At 33.3% G+C, this 15,921-nt stretch overlaps 1 protein-coding gene across 2 annotated transcripts in view; it reads left to right on the top strand.

The window, feature by feature from the left end:
• The window catches only part of LOC134530011 (uncharacterized), a 61,148-nt gene extending 48,482 nt beyond the window's left edge, over positions 1-12,666 (top strand). For both annotated transcript variants that reach the window (XM_063364548.1, XM_063364540.1), the window contains exons 17-24: positions 989-1,053; positions 3,560-3,629; positions 4,547-4,610; positions 5,811-5,875; positions 7,573-7,642; positions 8,559-8,622; positions 9,820-9,883; positions 12,548-12,666. In XM_063364548.1, the coding sequence (XP_063220618.1) occupies positions 989-1,053; positions 3,560-3,566 (72 nt within the window). In that variant the 3' untranslated portion in view covers positions 3,567-3,629; positions 4,547-4,610; positions 5,811-5,875; ... (2 more) ...; positions 9,820-9,883; positions 12,548-12,666. The remainder of the gene's footprint in view (positions 1-988; positions 1,054-3,559; positions 3,630-4,546; positions 4,611-5,810; positions 5,876-7,572; positions 7,643-8,558; positions 8,623-9,819; positions 9,884-12,547) is intronic.
• Positions 12,667-15,921: the final 3,255 nt, after the last annotated feature.

The following is a 15,921-nucleotide window of genomic DNA, read 5'->3' as shown; positions in this document are numbered from 1 at the left end:
ATGTAATATGTCACATCGATTTCGATATATTTTATGCAAAAACAGACTTAGTAGGTTGACGACACTTTCTTTATTTGGCAACATGGCCCCAAAATCTTAGAAGATTTTGCCCAGTTCCTTAATACTCTCAGACCAACTATACATATCACATATGAAATGAAAAAAGGAAGCAAACCTTTCTTTCCTAGATGTGCTAGCTTCTAGGAATAACTGCATAATCACCACTAAAGTGTGCAGGAAAACAACTCATATAGTCCAATAACTTCATGTCAATTTCGACCATCCGAAAAGCACCAAACTGGCATAATACACACTTCCATCAACCGAGCTGTATTAATTTGTTCCAAAAAGAAATCAGTTGCGGATGAACAAAATCACTTAAAGTAAAAACTTCTAGCAAATAGCTACCCAGTCGACATCTTAAAATAGCACATGACATCTACGAAATTCCAAATCTCTCAACCAAAAAATATAAATAAATCAAGTGACCAATTAGTAATTCACTATGTTCGCGTTCTCTCGAGAAAAATAGTCGTTTGAGAAACAAACACAGACTAAGAACACTATTTCAAGTCAAATTCCACTATCAAAAGACTTGGTTACAAGTGCAAAATCGATCATACATATGTTTCAATATAAGAATTTTGTTAGATCCCCTGCCAATATGGCTTCATGTGCAAATTATATTTGGTAGGTTTTATAGTTCTACAAACATTCCATATGTTTTTCTAAGATTTGTCGACATTTTTAGTACAACATTTTTATATTTAACTTCTCGAAAATTTTAGGAAGGAATAAACATGATTAAATATTACTAAGTAAGTGTAACAATTTTGAATATGTTCTTTTACACGATGGTTATGAAATGTCCGTGTGAAATGTAAACATAGACAGCAGGGCTGTTTGCGGAATAGAACTTGTACACAGTTTGAGTATTGCTGATGAGACACAAGAATATGTGAAGTGTCAGAGTGGATGTTGCTCGCAGAGTCGCAGATTCCCGCAACGCGGCCAGGCGCCTCCGCCCGCTGCCATGACCCGTACGCCGCTCCTGTGAGTACCGTACTGCCTCTCCGGTCTCGTGGTGCACTGCCACTCTCTTGGTAGCAGATTTACTGCAGCAAACGCAGGACCTTTTATATTGTGCCTGGATTAAAATGTAACAAGTAATAGTTTTAAAAGTTTTAATTATTATTTTTGACATGATAACGTATTATAAATAAATGAACGCCGGCTGCACGCACGCAAATTTGTCACATTCCACCTGAGCTGAGCATGCAAGAACCGGTGAACCACCGTGCGAGAAAATCTTCTTTAATATCAAGCAGGTTAAGGCGGTCTTTACAATTAATTGTCCGTGATTATATTTAAACAAATTATTTAAATTAAATTTGCAAAAACTGAAAATTTTCTTTGACAATTAAAAAGTATGCAATTTTCATCAATGTTTTCTCATGATGTTATCGCGTTAAATTATCGTCCGTAAACAAATTTTACTGACAACCCTTTTTTAAAACCACATTTTATATGTTATATGATAAAATGAATATCGAATTTTTTTAAATTTTAAAATCAGACTTTATAAAAGGTTTACTTAGTTGTGGTACCAGTCCAATGATTTACAGTTATGTTGTTAATAATTTGATTATTATTGTTAATAAATTGTACATTTTGTGAGCCAATTAAATATATTTAAATTTTTTATTGTAAAGAGGACAACCACAGTTTTCTATATAGACCACACTTAATTGCCAGACACAACACATTTTAACCTCAGGGTCTTCTAAGTATTATTCCTTGGAATTTTTATTAATTTGCCTTAGTTTATAAAACACTTACATGCTGATATTAATTTCTTTATTTCACTATGAAGTTAATTTTTATTGCTGATTGCTCAATAACTCTTTAGTAGCTAGGGAAAAAAAAAAATGTTATTAGATGGAAGGAAAAAGAGGAGATGCCATCGTCATATTGCAGTGGGAAAACGTTTCTCGGGCTGGGGTGAACCAAAGCCTTGTTGCAACCCGAGAAATCGTTGAATGAGTCATTCGCTGTCGCAATTATATATATACATACTCACACACATATAAACATTCACATCACGAGACCATATCAATGACGACTTACAATCCATACCTTCCTATACAGGTTTTCAAGACAAAAACTATTTTTTTTTCTCACACAAATAAATACGGATGTTTACAATTGCGAAAATATTTAATAATTGTATCACTAATAATTAAATAAACTTTATTTACTAACTAGTAGGTATTTAAACGATATATACTAAAAAAATTAAAACCATTAAAATATCAGACTGCAAAATTATTCACTTCTTTTTTACATGCTTTATATTAGCTTCACCTGTATGTTTGTCTGTCCGTCTGTAACTCTGTCTGTCCGTCTGTAACTCTTTCGACTAAGAGTGAGTGACTCATCACTGTGAAATGTCCCACCCATTTCATTACGTTCGTTAGTCGAGCGGTCTAAGGCGCGCGACTTCTGTGATGTCAGTTTTCGGATTCAGCGATCGTGGGTTCTACTCCCGGCCACGCCGAAAAAAAAATGTTTTTTTTTTTTTTTTTTTCCCGGTAAATTCTAATATTATATCCATACATCTAACTGCAAATGATTCGTAGAGACTTTACCATTTCTTTGTGACGTTGCAACTCCAAATAGTTATCTCAGATGGTAATAGGTAATGTCGGTAACTCATTTCCCTATGATAATTATACATAAATATAGTTTAAAAAACTAAAAAAACATGCTTTTAAAGAATATCAAACTAAAAAGTTAAAAATATAGTTTAAAAAACTAAAAAACATGCTTTTAAAGAATATCAAACTAAAAAGTTAAAAATAAATATAGTTTAAAAAACTAAAGAAACATGCTTTTAATGATTATCAAACTAAAAAGTAAAAAATAATTTTAAAATTAAATTTATGACAATAGTATATAAGCAATACTAGTATAAATGAGAAAAAAGCATGGGGCGCTTAATATTCAAAAAATATGGCACAAAGCACCTCAAGCTTTTTTCTCATGTATACTAGTAGGTATTGCTTATATACTATTGTCATAAATTTAATTTTAAAATTATTTTTTTACTTTTTAGTTTGATAATCATTAAAAGCATGTTTCTTTAGTTTTTTAAACTATATTTATTAGTCCATACCTTCCTTCCCCCATGAGCTCGACATTACAGTGGCTCTCCCTACTGCCCGTCTCTTACTTCGCACCACTGTCCCAACAACTGCCTGTTAGAGTAGTAATACACAAGTCCGTGGCTGGGACCAAGTAAACGTTTACATAATTAACCTCAAGGGCTCGTCAGTTTACAACAAATATTTATAAAAAAATTAATTAAATTTTTTTTGTGTATATATATATATATAATTATATATGTAATTTCCTTTTTAAAATTATTTAATTATTTTATCTTGTGTGATATTTAAATAGCACTTATGCTGTTTTTTTATTGACTAATACAATTATTTGGACATTATTTGATTAATATAAAAGTAAGAAAAGTTTATAATTTGATGATGTTACTTTGCAGAAATTGAGTGGTCCCCTCAACATGTGACATCGGCAGACCGACCTGACTCCGCTCCCCACCGGCCAGGGTTGTGAGTATTCAGCACATACAGATTTATCATCGTAGCTTAAAGTATAGATACTTAAAAGGTAACAGAAACAAATAAGTTACATTAATCATTTAGATATTCTTCGGCATTACTCTGAAAATTAATTACCTGTTCTTAAATAAATAATAAATTTTAAGTATCAAAAACTTTAGGCTAGGTTACCATTTGTTGGCAGGAAAACACTCACCTGTCCTTATGTTGTCAGTGGGTGAGACAGTCTCATATATATATGTATAGTATGTAAAACTAGGCCTCTTAATTTTGTTTGGTGATTAATAGATTTCATATGATCGCTAAATGTCATTATCTTCCCATTTTTTCATTAATAATATAAATGAACGCTTTTTAAGATAAAGTTTTTCATTGAAGATCAATATTTCAATACTTAAACCGTTAATAATAATGTAGCAAAGCCAATACTTAGAAAAGTAGGCCATTCATATGAACAAATAATTTAAAAAATATTTGAGTGATTTTAACTGCAAGTTTTCGTCGAAATAATTAATTTGCATGAATGTATTATGTAAAATCTCCATTGTAATCGAGGCTTAAAATATAGAGTTTTTAAAGAATAATTTCACGTATTAGCTTTTACTTTAATTTCATGTAATGGGAGAGATTATTTTTAAACAATTGTTTACAAGCGCCATTGCTAGCTCGCCCTAGATAACATGGAAAAAAAACCATCAGGATTGTGCAACAACGAAAATGCATACACAAGGACACGCAGAAGAATTCAATACAAGCTATTTAAGCTCATGAGGGAAGCGGATGTTACTACCTGCAAATGTTTTCTTGGAGGGAGCCTTCAGAATTGGACTGTGCTGTTGTCACTGTATTTGTCTAATATTTATTTTAAGTTTAATCACAGGGTTCATCAGAGTGTTTTTTACCCGCAGGCAACCAACGATAGAGGTCATAGACCTGACCAGTGAACCCGATGACGAAAATACATTTCAACAAGTGAGTTACCTTCTGGTTATTTAATACTGTTACTTACATTTAATGCCTAATTATAACATATTATTTTATCACATGAAAAATTTCAAGAATTACTAACACAAAAAAAGTAAAAATAGTATAAAACAAATAAACAAGTATAAAAATGTGCAAGTAAAAAATTTAAAATAAATGATTTAACCTAAAAAATAACCAAACAATGGATTCTGAATCGGATGTAATATGTCACATCGATTGCGATATATTTTATGCAAAAACAGACTTAGTAGGTTGACGACACTTTCTTTATTTGGCAACATGGCCCCAAAATCTTAGAAGATTTTGCCCAGTTCCTTAATACTCTCAGACCAACTATACATATCACATATGAAATGAAAAAAGGAAGCAAACCTTTCTTTCCTAGATGTGCTAGCTTCTAGGAATAACTGCATAATCACCACTAAAGTGTGCAGGAAAACAACTCATATAGTCCAATAACTTCATGTCAATTTCGACCATCCGAAAAGCACCAAACTGGCATAATACACACTTCCATCAACCGAGCTGTATTAATTTGTTCCAAAAAGAAATCAGTTGCTGATGAACAAAATCACTTAAAGTAAAAACTTCTAGCAAATAGCTACCCAGTCGACATCTTAAAATAGCACATGACATCTACGAAATTCCAGATCTCTCAACCAAAAAATATAAATAAATCAAGTGACCAATTAGTAATTCACTATGTTCGCGTTCTCTCGAGAAAAATAGTCGTTTGAGAAACAAACACAGACTAAGAACACTATTTCAAGTCAAATTCCACTATCAAAAGACTTGGTTACAAGTGCAAAATCGATCATACATATGTTTCAATATAAGAATTTTGTTAGATCCCCTGCCAATATGGCTTCATGTGCAAATTATATTTGGTAGGTTTTATAGTTCTACAAACATTCCATATGTTTTTCTAAGATTTGTCGACAATTTTAGTACGACATTTTTATATTTAACTTCTCGAAAATTTTAGGAAGGAATAAACATGATTAAATATTACTAAGTAAGAGTAACAATTTTGAATGTGTTCTTTTACACGATGGTTATGAAATGTCCGTGTGAAATGTAAACATAGACAGCAGGGCTGTTTGCGGGATAGAACTTGTACACAGTTTGAGTATTGCTGATGAGACACAAGAGTATGTGAAGTGTCAGAGTGGATGTTGCTCGCAGAGTCGCAGAGTCCCGCAACGCGGCCAGGCGCCTTCGCCTGCTGCCATGACCCGCACGCCGCTCCCGTGAGTACCGTACTGCCTCTCCGGTCTCGTGGTGCACTGCCACTCTCTTGGTAGCAGATTTACTGCAGCAAACGCAGGACCTTTTATATTGTGCCTGGATTAAAATGTAACAAGTAATAGTTTTAAAAGCTTTAATTATTATTTTTGACATGATAACGTATTATAAATAAATGAACGCCGGCTGCACGCACGCAAAATTGTCACATTCCACCTGAGCTGAGCATGCAAGAACCGGTGAACCACCGTGCGAGAAAATCTTCTTTAATATCAAGCAGGTTAAGGCGGTCTTTACAATTAATTGTTCGTGATTATATTTAAACAAATTATTTTAATTAAATTTGCAAAAACTGAAAATTTTCTTTGAAAATTAAAAAGTATGCAATTTTCATCAATGTTTTCTCATGATGTTATCGCGTTAAATTATCGTCCGTAAACAAATTTTACTGACAACCCTTTTTTAAAACCACATTTCATATGTTATATGATAAAATGAATAACGAATTTTTTTTTAAATTTTAAAATCAGACTTTATAAAAGGTTTACTTAGTTGTGTTACCAGTCTAATTATTTACAGTTATGTTGTTAATAATTTGATTATTATTGTTAATAAATTGTACATTTTGTGAGCCAATTAAATATATTTAAATTTTTTATTGTAAAGAGGACAACCACAGTTTTCTATATAGACCACACTTATTTGCCAGACACAACACATTTTAACCTCAGGGTCTTCTAAGTATTATTCCTTGGAATTTTTATTAATTTGCCTTAGTTCATAAAACACTTACATGCTGATATTAATTTCTTTATTTCACTATGAAGTTAATTTTTAATGCTGATTTCCCAATAACTCTTTAGTTGCTAGGGACAAAAAAAAAATAATTAGATGGAAGGAAAAAGAGGAGATGCCATCGCCATATTGAAGCGGGAAGACGTTTCTCGGGCTGGGGTGTACCAAAGCCTTGTTGCAACCCGAGAAATCGTAGAATGAGTCATTCGCTGTCGCAATTATATATATATACATACTCACATACATATACATATTCACATCACGAGACCATGTCAATGACGACTTACTATCCAAACCTTCCTATACAGGTTTTCAAGACAAAAACTATTTTTTTCTCACACAAATAAATACGGATGTTTACAATTGGGGAAATATTTAAAAATTGTATCACTAGTAATTAAATAAACTTTATTTACTAACTAGTAGGTATTTAAACGATGGATACTAACAAAATTAAAATCATTAAAATATCAGACTGCAAAATTATTCACTTCTTAATTTAGTCCATACCTTCCTTCCCCCATGAGCTCGACATAACAGTGGCTCTCCCTACTGCTCGTCTCTTACTTCGCACCACTGTCCCAACAACTGCCTGTTAGAGTAGTAATACACAAGTCTGTGGCTGGGACCAAGTAAACGTTTACATGATTAACCTCAGGGGCTCGTCAGTTTACAACAAATATTTATAAAAAAATTATTTAAATTTTTTTGTCTAGATATATATGTATATATATATATATATATGTGTGTGTGTGTTTCCTTTTTAAAATTCTTTAAATATTTCATTTTGTGTGATATTTAAATAGCACTAACGCTGTTTCTTTATTGACTAATACAATTATTTGTACATTATTTGATTAATAAAAAAAGTAAGAAAAGTTTATAATTTGATGATGTTACTTTGCAGAAATTGAGTGGTCCCCTCAACATGTGACATCGGCAGACCGACCTGACTCCGCTACCCACCGGCCAGGATTGTGAGTATTCAGCACATACAGATTTATCATCGTAGCTTAAAGTATAGATACTTTAAAGGTAACAGAAACAAATAAGTTACATTAATCATTTAGATATTCTTCGGCATTACTCTGAAAATTAATTACCTGTTCTTAAATAAATAATAAATTTTAAGTATCAAAAACCTTAGGCTAGGTTACCATTTGTTGGCAGGAAAACACTCACCCGTCCTTATGTTGTCTGTGTGTGATACAGTGTCATATATATATGTATAGTATGTAATACTAGGCCTCTTAATTTTGTTTGGTGATTAATAGATTTCATATGATCGCTAAATGTCATTATCTCCCCATTTTTTCATTAATAATATAAATGAATGCCATTTCAAATAAAGTTTTGCATTGTAGATCAATATTTCAATACTTAAACCGTTAATAAAAGTGTAGCAAAGCCAATACTTAGAAAAGTAGGCCATTCATATGAACAAATAATTTAAAAAATAACTGAGTGATTTTAACTGCAAGTTTTCGTCGAAAAAATTAATTTGCATGAAGGTATTATGTAAAATCTCCATTGTAATCGAGTCTTAAAATATAGAGTTTTTAAAGAATAATTTCACGTATTAAGCTTTTCTTTAATTTCATGTAATGGGAGAGATTATTTTTAAACAATTGTTCACAAGGGTCATTGCTAGCTCGCCCTAGATAACATAGAAAAAAACCATCAGGATTGTGCAACAACGAAAATGAATACACAAGGACACGCAGAAGTATTCAATACAAGCTATTTGAGCTCATGAGGGAAGCGGATGTTACTACCTGCAAATGTTTTCTTGGAGGGAGCCTTCAGAATTGGACTGTGCTGTTGTCACTGTATTTGTCTAATATTTATTTTAAGTTTAATCTCAGGGTTTATCAGAGTGTTTTTTACCCACAGGCAACCAACGATAGAGGTCATAGACCTGACCAGTGCACCCGATGACGAAAATACATTTCAACACGTGAGTTACCTTCTGGTTATTTAATACTGTTATCTACATTTAATGCCTGATTATAAGATATTATTGTATCACATGAAAAATTTCAAGAATTATTAACACAAAATACGTAGAAATAGTATAAAACAAATAAACAAGTATAAAAATGTGCAAGTAAAAAATTTAAAATAAATGATTAACCTAATAAATAACCAAACAATGGATTCTGAATCGGATGTAAAATGTCACATCGATACTGATAGATTCTATGCAAAATCAGACTTAGTTGGTTGACGACACTTTCTTTATTTGGCAACATGGCCCCAATGTGTTAGAAGATTTTGCCAAGTTCCTCAATACTCTCAGACCAACTATACATATCACATATGAAATGAAAAACGAAGGAAACCTTTATTTCCTAGATGTGCTAGCTTCTAGGAATAACTGCATAATCACCACTAAAGTGTGCAGGAAAACAACTCATATAGTCCAATAACTTCATGTCAATTTCGACCATCCAAAAAGCACCAAACTGGCATAATACACACTTCAATCAACCGAGCTGTATTAATTTGTTCCAAAAAGAAATCAGTTGCTGATGAACAAAATCACTTACAGTAAGAACTTCTAGCAAATAGCTACCCAGTCGACATCTTAAAATATCACATGACATCAACGAAATTCCTAATCTCTCAAACAAAAATATAGATAAATCAAGTGACCAATTAGTTATTCACTATGTTCGCGTTCTCTCGAGGAAAATAGTCGTTTGAGAAACAAACACAGACTAAGATCACTATTTCAAGTCAAATTATACTATCAAAAGACTTGATTACAAGTGCAAAATCGATCATACATATGTTTCAATATATGAATTTTGTTAGATCCTCTGCCAATATGGCTTAATGTGCAAATTTTATTTGGTAGGTTTTATAGTTCTACAAACATTCCATATGTTTTTCTAAGATTTGTCGACATTTTTAGTACGACATTTTTATATTTAACTTCTCGAAAATTTTAGGAAGGAATAATCATGATTAAATATTACTAAGTAAGAGTCACAATTTTGAATGTGTTCTTTTACACGATGGTTATGAAATGTCCGTGTGAATTGTAAACATAGACAGCAGGGCTGTTTGCGGGATAGAACTTGTACACAGTTTGAGTATTGTTGATGAGACATAAGAGTATGTGAAGTGTCAGAGTGGATGTTGCTCGCAGAGTCGCAGAGTCCCACACCGCGGCCAGGCGACTCCGCCTGCTGTCAGACCGGCACGTCTCTCCCGTGAGTACCGTACTGCCTCTCCGGTCTCCTGGTGCACTGCCACTCTCTTGGTAGCAGATTTACTGCAGCAAACGCAGGACCTTTTATAATGTGGCTGGATTAAAATGTAACAAGTTGTAGTTTTAAAAGTTTTAATTATTATTTTTGACGTGATAACGTATTATAAATAAATGAACGCCGGCTGCACGCACGCAAAAGTGTCACGTTCCACCTGAGCCGAGCGAGCAAGAACCGGTGAACTACCGTGCGAGAAAATCTTCTATAATATCAAGCAGGTTAAGGCGGGTTTTTGAATTAATTGTTCGTGATTATATTTAAACAAACTATTTAAATTAAATTTGCAAAAACTGAAAATTTTCTTTGACAATTAAAAAGTATGCAATTTTCATCAATGTTTTCTCATGATGTTATCGCGTTAAATTATCGTCCGTAAACAAATTTTACTGACAACCCTTTTTTAAAACCACATTTTATATGTTATATGATAACATAAATATTGAATTTTTTTTTAAATTTTAAAATCAGACTTTTTAAAATGTTTACTTAGTTGTGTAACCAGTCCACCGGTTTACAGTTATGTTGTTAATAATTTGATTATTATTGTAAATTAATGGTATATTTTGTGAGCCAATTGAATGTATTGAAATATTTTATTGTAAAGAGGACAACCATAGTTTTCTATATAGACCACACTTAATTGCCAGATATAACACATTTTAACCTCACGGTCTTCTAAGTATTATTCCTTGGAATTTTTATTAATTTGCCTTAGTTCAGTACACTTACATGCTGATCTTCATTTCTTTATTTCACTATGAAGTTATTTTTTTTTTCGCTGATTGCCTAATAGCTATTTGGTTGTTAGGGACAAATAAAAAATAAATAGTTGGAAGGAAAAAGAGAAGAGAGGCCATCGCCATATTGCAGCGTTAAGACGTTTCTCGGGCTGGGGCGAACCAAAGCCTTGTTGTCGCCCGAGAAATCGAAGAATTAGTCATTCGCTACCGTATGTTAAATAGTATTCTCCAAACCACTGTTTGGGAGAATAGTTTGAGACGGCACAATTCTTAGATAGGGAGTATCGGCGATCTAGTGGTAACTTCCGCGTCGGTCCTGTCAGTCCTGGTAGTGGTTCCTGACGATTGATGCAGCACCACCTACGATTTGTCACTACACTTGGTGAGACCGATCCTAATTGAACAGAGTTTTTAGGACGAGAGGGAAGCTGATCTTCTACCAAACCTCCGGTTGTACCAGAACTTCAGTAGTTCGCCACTTTCAGCTTACCCTTTCAGCGTTCCAGTGTCGCGGTAGACCACCTGGTGGTCCAGAGAAGAGAGAATCAAGCCTCCGACAGCTTGTAGCTAGACTCGGCATGGCAGTTGATGTGTTCATGAGACCCTGTTAAAATTTTTTAAAAACATACAGGTCTTGCCAATAATCTAACATTCACTTTAATATCTTTGGTTGATTCTCTGGCTCTAATCAACGTGAATTTCATATTGGCAGTAATTTCACATCAAACAGTTAAGACCATATTAAAATCACATTTTTCCAGCTATTTCTATTTTTATTTTATTGATGCTATTTTTAATTACTTTTAAAACAGACCTGGTTATAGTTAACGTAATTGTTCACACTTCACACATCATATAACTCTACCAACTTTCTTTCTCTCTCAAGTGGGACACATTGCAGTGACGTGTTAGCTGGACTAACGGCCTGGATAATTACACCAGTAGCAGTGCTCCTGATCGCTACTGGAGAGAGAGGAAGCGACAAAAACCCTGAGAATATAAATATTTTATTATAATAATTATTGGCAGTGTAGTTTTTTACGGTGACATCTACACCGTAAAACCCCGCAACAACCCCAAAAGTTCACAGTTGATAGCTGTTAGATCTGAATAACATTTTTCTAATTAAGAAAATCACTAATAAAACCATTTTTAACAATGTTCCCTAAGCTTATAGTTCTATTGTTTTTATTTTATTTTTTTATTTTTAAATAATACACCATGGTTTAGTGAACCAATTGTTTAAAAATAAATAAATAATATGGACATAGTGTAAAATACGTGTGATTATGTTGAGAGTAGCTAGGCGAGTATATATTACTCAGTCTAAATGAATGCTTTTTTTTAGAAATTCAATAGCATTTTGCAAAAATAATTTGGAATGTATTTTAATTTTAATGTTAGGATATATACTATTTTTAATGTAAGAAAAACAAACCAGGTGAAAATTTCTTATGCCTACGGAAATGATAATGATTTATTAGAACTTTAACACATAATAATAAATCTCACAATATTGCAAAAAACTAAAAAATGTAGAAACATTTTAACAATGAAAATCAAAACTTGATTTTTACATAATTACTGTTATTATAACTCAGTAAGTTATGTCAAAATATATTACTTTTCTGGCAAGATAGTAATTCACAGATTGTATTGAATGGTTTAAAGAAAAATTTTCACCTGATTATCGTAGTATCAGTTTATTAGAAAAATTTCGGTGGCAATTATTTTAGATATTTTTTAACAATAATGTTAAACCATTACATGGATTACATATATATTTTAATTTTTTACATAGTATATACTAATATGTAATTTAGAATGTTTTTATTATCATCAAGATCACCTTCTGTTTCCTTTGTAGGCGCAGCAAACAAGACAACGAAGTTATTACCATTGATTTGACTTCCGATGGCGAAGAATGAAATGAGAGTGGAACTGAATAATTCTGGGACAACATAAATGACGTCACGTAGCTTCAAACTTGTGTTTTATTTGGGGTATCCATCAATTTAGACAAATCCTTATCGACCAGCAAGTAATATGGTTGAGCGGTGGAAACGGACCTTAAAATGAATTCTTATGGCAATCAGTGTCAGCAAGAATGGGACAGTAGTCTGCATGTCATGTAGCTATAAATTTACAAGTGTCAATTTTGTTACTAAATTACCTCTGCTGAGGTTATCTTTTTGGGGCGAGAGTACCTACATGCCTTTAATAATGTTTGGGGATTTGAAGTAAAATAGGAAGGTTTGTGAGGTGGTATCAAGACATGGAAATATTGGACTAAGACTACGGAATAATTATATCAATATTATAAACTCATTAAAATAAACAATATATTATAAGGATAGAGATGAGGAGACTCATATGATCAACGATTTAGTGTAAATTTATATTAACTTGTTACTAGATAGCTGTCTAGTCCACAGTTTACACGTATCACAGGAGCAATGCATAACAGTATATCGGCCCTCACCTTGCACCTGTCCACACATAGTCTCATGCCCCTCTGTCACACAGTCGCATGTGCAGTCACTCCGTGCAAAGGGGGGTTCTCTCGTCCTCCTCGCCAATGTCGCACTTAACTCAAATCGCACTTTTGGAACTCTCGCAACTCCCGCGGAGGCCAGCGTCGCCGCTTTTACACCCATGGCAGTCATTGTGGAACCGACTGGAGTGGATGTGACGTGTCGCGTCAGCCCGGGCCGACCTGACAATTGATGCATCCAGAGTAATGACACTTATTCACACCACTCTATTCGGAATCCCGAGGAAGCCAGGGGATAGATTACCTGAGTCGAGGAAGGATTGTGCGGGGGCAGGTGTGTCGAGACAAGGCCACTGTAAACCTTGAAGCAATGCAAGTATGACGTCAGAGGTCGTGCGGGGCCGCTAGTCTCCTGTCACGCGTCGCCCCCCTTGCCATCCACGGTCCAAACAATAATAATCGTCTTAACAACAGTTATTATATCACAGAGGAAATTTTTGTTAAAGTTTGAAACAATTAAAAACAATTCCAATTGTTAAGCCGTATAATTAATCCGTGCCAAAATATTTTATATTAAAGGATATAATTTAATTTAAAGATTAGAACTGCAGAAAAAAAAAATATGGAGGGATTCTCATTTAAAAACGGTTACATTGAAAACAATAGGTACTATTTTCAATTTGTTCTTTTGATGAACTAGAGTAAGAAAATATATTTCAGAAATTCTTACTTTAGATATTTTTTTTTAAAAATATTTTATATATTTAAAAATATTCATAAGATCAGATTAAAACTATTTATGCTCTTTGGGTTTTACTTCCTGAAGCAAGGCCAGAGAGTGTAGAAGCCTATTAGATTTCTCACTTCAAGAACAGAATAAGACACGCTTATATATATATATATATATATATATATATATATATATATATATATATATATATATATATATATATAGGTAGCTGCCCGATCTGGCTTCGCACAGCTATACTAATGGAAAAAAAATTAAGCCAAATCCCCCATTTACAGTAATGGTAAATAAAAAAAATTCAGTGAAAATTTATTACAATGCTGTATAATGTACCGGAGAGAAAATGAATAGCACCGATGGTTTCCCGACTCGTGCACGCAACGTACAACTGATGTACCCGTACTTCGCTACGGCAGTCTACAGGCAGATCACTCTTGCGCCGCTCATTATACATGCCCCTCCTTGTGGGTACGCCACTGCCGCGCGATGACCGTTGCCACGGAGACGCAGAAGGCATGAACAATGCAAAATCCTGTTCTCATGCAGACAAAGTACCCACTGTTGCCTGGTTTTAACCACCCATGGGATCTAATTTTCGGAAAATGTCATCCTGCGTAACATAAGGAACATTACTGTGAAGTTTCAAGTCTGTAATATATATATATATATATATATATATATATATATATATATATATATATATATATACACTTGAAAAAAGGGCAATTTTTGATATTTAAAGTACCCGCAAAATTTCAACGGTAATGAGGACTGCACTAACAATGAAATATTCGTTGCCATAGAGACGAATCAAGCATCAACAAAGCAACAGCCGTTGCCATGGTGATTTCCTACCAAAAACTGGAAATTTTGATATATTACGCCCCGGAAACTCCCCTTGGGATCGGATTTCCGCAGAATCCGTTCTTAGTGAGCGTATACATCACAAAATGAGTAACTATGCTAAATTTCAAGTCAATCGGGTGTATAGTTTTAGAGATCTCGTGATCAGTGAGTCAGTGAGCGGTATTTCGCTTTTATATATGTGTGTATATATATATATATATATATATATATATATATATATATATATATATATATATATATATATGGTAGGTGACCCAATAGTGCCCATACCTAAGCTCTCAGTAATTTTCTTAAATTTTCTTTAGTGTTTAAAACTTTTAATTATATTTATGATTGTGATTAATTTTTTACAGTATAAAAAAATTACAGCCTTGTATTAGTCACCACAACCGAGTAAAAATTCAAAATATAAGAACCAGCAAATGGGCCACCTTTGGAACACGGGTACCAAAGGTGGCCCACCATGAGTTACCTAAGGTGGCCCATACTGGTTTTAGACTTTTAACCTAAAACTAAAGTGATTTGACAACAAAATACCTAACAAATGGATATTCATTCATATCACATATGATCGACAGGCATAAAAATTTATTAATAATTACTAAAAACATTATTTATCAATAACAACAGATATTAAATTAATTGTCTGTAGGCGTAACACAAAAATATGCATTATTAATAAGTGATACATATTTATAGAATCAATTTTCAGTCTGAATCTCGACAAAACATACAACGGAAATTTGGTATTACATCGTTACGAGCAATACCTTCACATGATTCGTGCACATAACGCAACAGAGATAGCATAGACTCATATCTTCAACTCTGTCAGTCTTGCATAGGTGGCAAAATCAGGAATCATTGGGCTGGTTTTTCTTCTGAGAAGATGTGCTGGGCAGGACATAATGTGTCACTGATATCTTTCTCTTTTTTGTTTCTTTCAGATCAATTTTATCTTTAACCTCGGTCTTCTTACTTTTAGCTTCTGAATTTATCATGTTCGACTAGAATGTTTTTCTTCGGTTGCAGAAATAATCTCGTTGGTCTTAGTATGCACCTCTTTGTTTTCATATTTGTTCTCATTTCTCTTCGAAATTGTTTTTCTTTTACCCACATTCTTCTTGTAAGT

This window comes from Bacillus rossius, chromosome 1 (genome assembly GCF_032445375.1).
Source record: "Bacillus rossius redtenbacheri isolate Brsri chromosome 1, Brsri_v3, whole genome shotgun sequence".
In the NCBI taxonomy this organism is placed as follows: Eukaryota; Metazoa; Arthropoda; class Insecta; order Phasmatodea; family Bacillidae; genus Bacillus; species Bacillus rossius.
Note: the sequence above shows the minus strand (reverse complement) of the source record. Positions and strands in the feature narration are given on the sequence as shown.